The sequence below is a fragment of the Bidens hawaiensis genome, unplaced genomic scaffold (genome assembly GCF_021521415.1).
Source record: "Bidens hawaiensis isolate Kalapana, Puna unplaced genomic scaffold, B.hawaiensis_p1.1 tig00045101_1, whole genome shotgun sequence".
NCBI classification, from domain to species: Eukaryota; Viridiplantae; Streptophyta; class Magnoliopsida; order Asterales; family Asteraceae; genus Bidens; species Bidens hawaiensis.
Genome location: NW_027498011.1, coordinates 1 through 6,138, shown reverse-complemented (window position 1 = coordinate 6,138; position 6,138 = coordinate 1). Strand labels below are relative to the sequence as shown.

General features: G+C 34.3%; 2 protein-coding genes across 2 annotated transcripts; one reads left to right on the top strand and one right to left on the bottom strand.

Moving 5' to 3' along the window:
• The first annotated feature begins 1,689 nt into the window (after window positions 1-1,689).
• Window positions 1,690-2,755, top strand: LOC143595408 (subtilisin-like protease SBT3.17). Its single transcript, XM_077074435.1, has 3 exons — window positions 1,690-1,821; window positions 1,886-1,983; window positions 2,682-2,755. Exons 1-3 carry the CDS (start codon window positions 1,694-1,696, stop codon window positions 2,753-2,755), a joined length of 300 nt encoding a protein of 99 aa, XP_076930550.1. The 5' UTR covers window positions 1,690-1,693.
• A 15-nt stretch (window positions 2,756-2,770) lies between these two features.
• LOC143595412 (calcium-dependent protein kinase 11-like) lies at window positions 2,771-5,002 on the bottom strand. The gene is made up of 7 exons (XM_077074437.1): window positions 4,456-5,002; window positions 4,137-4,280; window positions 3,922-4,074; window positions 3,727-3,842; window positions 3,481-3,648; window positions 3,183-3,407; window positions 2,771-3,105 (listed from the first exon to the last, which is right to left on the bottom strand). The coding sequence occupies exons 1-7, from the start codon at window positions 5,000-5,002 to the stop codon at window positions 2,965-2,967; spliced, it is 1,494 nt and encodes a 497-aa protein (XP_076930552.1). The 3' UTR covers window positions 2,771-2,964.
• Between the last annotated feature and the right edge of the window lie 1,136 nt (window positions 5,003-6,138).

Below are 6,138 nucleotides of genomic sequence, written 5' to 3'. Positions count from 1 at the left end.
AGAATCTCTTTAATAATATTCCAATTCACTATCTCATAAAGTCTTTTATTATCAGCAATAATATGATGCAACTATAATACAGAGGCAGATAAGCAGACAACAAGTTACACCGCCACCCCTACTCAGAAAGTTATTTACTTCAATTGCTTATATGATCATCAATTGCTTAGAGCCATAGACAACCTACAACGTGGGCTTTCTACCCCCTCCTATGATGATGTGGAGTGTAAGGTGCCGCCTTTCCAACATGCATGTTGGACGGCCCCTCCGACGTACAAGGCGAAATCTATATGAACACAAGTGACAAATTCCCTCTTTTACCCCATTCAACCGCTGTAATATTCTAGTTCGTTATGAAATTACATACAACAAGCATTAATCTTAAGTTCTTAACTATTAAATTAAATTGATTAAAAGGCTAGATAGTTTCTCGCACTTTTTAAACGAAAATCACTTTTTATTTGATCCTCCCTTCTCTATAATATTATGCGTGTCTATGCAAGGTGAGTTTAAGTAAAATTTACTAAATATTCAAGATTATTATGAAGCATTCTATTCACTTGAATTGTTCACCGATATCCACGAGTAAATATACCACTATAACTTATTTAGTGATACAAATGAATAAATTATTTTTAATGATTTTAAGGCACTTATCGGTTTTTATTTAAACCTATAGCTCTATACATACGTGTGTTAGATACATTATCTTGTGATGCATGGACTAAATTAGCTTAACCATGTGAGAGGTTTCTTATGCCGAAAGAACATACTTTTACTGAAACATCATCATTAATTTGAGGAAACTAATGTTTACAAATCCTTACTAAACCACTACTATGCTTTTAAATACTAAACAAAATAATGAACAACATGAAATAAAGCATACCAATTTGTAAGCCAATATAAATACGAGAAAAAATAAACAAATCTTGTCCCAAACAAGCCTACAAGAGTTACACACTTACACTTGCTATGTTTCATTAAAAAGGAAAAGACCGCGCCTTGTGAATAAGTCTTTTTTCTTAATTTTTTTAGATTTCCATGTAGGGAAATTGTAGATTTTAAATGAAAAAGTGAAAGGATCTTTCTCTCCTTTTTTTTTCTTATTTTTTTTAGTTAATGGAGGCGGCACTTCATATTCATGTTGTCATATCATAAAACACACAAGTGCTCATAGCTTTACAACTATTATCTTATTCATTTTTCTTTATTCAAGTAGTTCTATAGGAGAATGCGTTTCTTCTCTTTATCAAGTGAATATTTGCTCATTCTTTTAATTTGTCACTTTCATATTTGTGTAAGTTTGTCAAACATGAGTCCATTTGTTTTTTCTTAAAACAATAATATTAGTTTACTTGAATAAAAATAGTAACATACAATACCTTAAGAAGAGTGGCATAACAAAATGAAGATTCGTTTTTCTTGGGATTTCTGGTTTTAGCTCCTTATAACTTATGGATTATAAGTTGGTGTTTGAAAAAATTAAGTTCTGTGAGTGTATAAAGTATAAGTTACAACTTTGTAATTTTCAACTTATGCGTTAAATAAGTTACAGAGGAAGATAAAACAAGGAATCCCAAACACTCCTGTCAACTTTGTGTTGTCATCGTAATATTCGTTCTCCACTTTCATAGGGAAGTCCGCTTACTAAAACAGCCCACCCGATCAAATTGACTTGTGATCAACAGCAATGGCGACTGAACCTGAACCCAAATCAGCCACGGCCACGGCAGAAGTCCACATAGTCTACACCGATCAACCTCAAGGCCAAGAACCCGAAACCCATCACCTTCGCACCCTCACTTGTTTCCTCGGCAGGTATTCTTTTCTCAATCCTATTTATATATTATTACAATTGACTTTAAGTTTTGTTAATTGGTAGTGAGGAGGCAGCAAAAGGGGCTTTACTGTACACTTACAAGCATGCTGCTAGTGGGTTTTCTGCCAAACTTACTCCGGAACAAGTCGAACAGCTTTCGAGTATGTTTGTTGACACTGTATGCTTGTATTTTTGGTTATACATAGGTTCTTTAGTTTAACTTTAACTGAGAAAATGATAACGAGCGTTGTAATATTGTTTGTGTTCACTCGTTAGGGAAATGAGTTTGTTCGTGTTTTTTTGTTAATAGTATAAGTGAATGGTTTACCAAGGTAAAAGAACAAGTGTAACTGAACAGAGCGAATTCTGATTATAAGTAAACTGGTTATCAGTTTGTTGGGCTTAAGAAATCATAAAACATGACTAAATTGTAATTAGTGGTATAAAACTAGAATGAATTGTAATGGGTCTAAGAAATTAAAATGAATTTATAAACGAACAAACCTGAACAGATGTAAATGAATGAATGTAAAAGAACAAACATAAATGGACGAACTCGTTTGTTTAATTAAATGAACACACAAATTTGTTCGTGCTCGTTTATTAAATAAAATGAACATAAATGAACTTTCTATCGAACGGTTCTGTGAACGTTCGGCCCGTTCACAATCCCTAAGCACCGTATCACTTTGTTCTTGTTTTAATCGTAAAAGTTGTATTTGTTTTTGCGTCTTTTAATTTTCTGATTCTAGGATTTGATATATGCATTTTCAAATTCCAGTTTTTTGGATTGACTTATATGTATGATTCACTTGGATAAAACTATAATAAAACTTAATGATTTCTTTTTGTTTGGCAGAACAACCAGGAGTCCTTCAGGTGGTGAAGAGCAGGAGTACTGAGTTACATTCGGGACCTGCACAGACCATGTGAAACCATGACCGTTATACTAGCTTTGCCTGTATAATAAATGACTCTTGATGAGTGTGCTTGTAATGATACTCTTGATAATATGATACTTAACCAAACACGTGTTTACTACTAGTAACATGTCTTGAATCGGTCAAAGAACCAAAAACATCTCAAAATTTGCATTTATGTTGAACAACAGAAACCATAAACAGAAAAAAAAAGTTATTTGGTTAATCTTGTGGTTCCTTGTTTTTATCTAAGGTCAGGGCTTCTGCGACAAAGTTCAAGCTCCCTTTCATCGCTCTGCTTCTCACGTCATCATCACCCTTTCTCATCATTGCTGTAAATTCTGCATAATCTATACGCCCGTCCTGCAAAAACAAAATCACAGCAAGTATATAATCTTGAATATGCGAACAAGATATGAAATGAAAAATTGAGGACTAACATTATCTTGATCAACTTCTTTGATCATTTCATCCAATTGAGCATCTTGCAGACCAAAATCTTTGCTAGCTTGTTGAAGCTCATCCATGGTTATGTACCCGCTTCCGTCTTTATCAAAAAATCTAAAGGCGGTAAGCAGATTCTCCTCTCTCTCAATCTTGTTCATGTGCAAAGTTGCTGCTATGAATTCACCATATTCTATTGTGCCATTGCAGTCAATGTCAGCCTGTTTTTAACTCAAATTCAAACTCTAAATAATATAATTTGAATTATGTGAAAACCAGAATGAAAGAACATACAGCATCCATAAGCTCTTTGATCTCGGATTCCATCAAATTGGAGCCAACTTTGTTTAACCCTTGTTTGAGTTCTTCAAATGTTATTGTGCCACTGTTATCTGTGTCCAACATTGTAAATAATTGCTTTAAGCCACCAATCTCCTCTTCTGATAGCCTTTCTGCAATAACCTGGATAACAATTTGATCAAGTAATTTATACACATTTATATAAACCAACAATTTAAATAAAACTATGCTGCATCATACACGTAAAGCCATCTTCTTAAGTTTGTTCATAGCTGAGAAGTGCTTAAGGCGCGATATAACTGCAGAATCTAGAGGCTTATCTGGAGCAACTCTATCATCTACAATCCATGGATGACCTGGCAAAAGTATGAACCTTATCTTACATGAAACAAACTAAAGATGCAACAATTTTTGACATTCCAATTTGCAACTCACATAGGACTTGATGCGCAGTAATTCTTTGTTCTGGTTTTCTGTCAAGCATCTTTTTTATCAAATCTTTTGCACTTTCTGATATTTCCGGCCATGGATCAGAATCAAAATCAAGTTTTCCCTTCAAAATCTGCCTAAAAATTCCCGAATCTGATTCTGAAGAGCAAAGTATTATCATGAGTTCTTGATTCATGATGAATGTGACACAATTATATTACCTGCCCAGAACGGTGGAACTCCAGACAGTAAGATGTATAGGATAACCCCTGCACTCCACACATCAATTTCTGGTCCATAACATTTATGCAGAACTTCTGGTGCAACATAGTAAGGGCTTCCAACCACATCTGATAAATACTGTCCTGTTAAACAGAACAAAAGCAAATTAAGTTCTTAGATATTTCAACATGTAACATAGCTACATGCTTAGAAAAATATATCTAGTTTCTTAGTAGATAGTTTTTTATAATATAGCTGTCGTTATTAAAAAGAAATTGCAACATGTAAGGAGTTGAAACACAAACTGAAGAACAAAACCTGGTTTATAGAATACGGATAACCCAAAATCAATAGCCTTTAGCTGTGCATCTTCATCATGAGTATGAAACAGAAAGTTTTCAGGCTTGAGATCTCTATGCATAACACCAAGAGAATGACAAGCTTCAACAACACCGACAATCGTTTTCATCAATTTAGCGGCTTCCTTCTCACTATAATGTCCTTTCTGTACAATCCTATCAAACAGCTCACCACCTGCGCACAATTCCATAACCAGATGAACAAAGACATTATCCTCATACGCGCCCTTGATCCTCACGACGCATGGATACTCGGATAAGTGATGCATGATTTGAATCTCTCGCCATACATCCTCGTAATCTTCCTTGCATAGAAGTTTTCTTTTAGGTATGGATTTGCATGCGAAATCGGTGCCTGTCGATTTCTGTCTGCAAAGGTAGGTTGTACCGAATTGACCGTGGCCTAATTTCTTCCCCATGATGAAATGGTCTCTAAGTCTTGGAGTTGGGTGTGAGAGGACTGTGTTGGAAGGCTTTAATGATGAGATCTGTGTGTGTTTCTTCATGGATGGGTGAATTAGAAGATTGGATCATGAATATTGATTTGTGTTGGTATGATGGGAGGAAGACGATGAAACGAAGAAAATGCATGAATAATATGGAATTAGAAGAATGGCCATTATTCACCAACAACTATTTTATTAAAATTTAGAAAAATAATAAAACAAATTATGAGATGGTTTAGATATAAATAGTAGTTGATTAATAATAAGCATCCCATCTATGAAAATTATGGCATGTGTATCCCAAATACAACACAAAGATAGATATTGTTGCCAACGTTGGAGAGAAAAGAAACATCACCACCATCAGGTTCATAATTTAGTTTCACTTTTACCCTCAATCAACCACGTCTTCAACCCACCCTCCATCATCTTTCCCATGCAGTCATCAGGCATCGCCGTACTCCGATGAGGCCTCGTCCATTCGATCATCACCAAACCTGTGAGTTCTTCGTATTTATTAATTCTAGTTCCAACGCTTTGTTTTCATTATACATCTTATTCTAGTAATTAGTTTTCTAAAATTATTAATTATTAAAGAATTAATATGGTTTCGTTTCTGTGGTAGAACTTTGAATTAATCGAAAGGAATGCAAGTTAAATGTTTTTGAGGAAATTGGCAGCAAGTTGATTTTTTTTATATACATATTTTTGTTTTTTATTTTGATAATTGCATTGTTCAGTGCTTTCTTTCAATTTTAATCACATTAACCAAACTGTCTTTCAAGGTCCGCGTTACAGGTTTGATTTTATCACTTTCACGAGTCCAGTTTGCAAGAAACATACATACTCATGTTGTATAATATCTCTTCCATTTACAGGCTCCTGGCCATATAACCTCTCGTTTGGCTTTTGAGTTCTAATACGATTGTTAGAATAGTCCAAGTCAGGCCTGTTAGTTCAGCAGCTAAATGAATTTTGCTAACCCCTAGATTCAAGTTTAGTTTTAACAGACACAAGCATAAGCTGCATAACTAAAAAAATGATGATGTAGCAGTGGATCCTACAACATTTTATAGTATGTGTTTTGAAACTGTAGTTGTATATAATAATCTTTGATGTTTAGATAAACAGGTTCAAACTGGTTATAATAATAAGTTTAGTTACTTGATAGTAAGCTTATTTTGTTACTTTGGTTG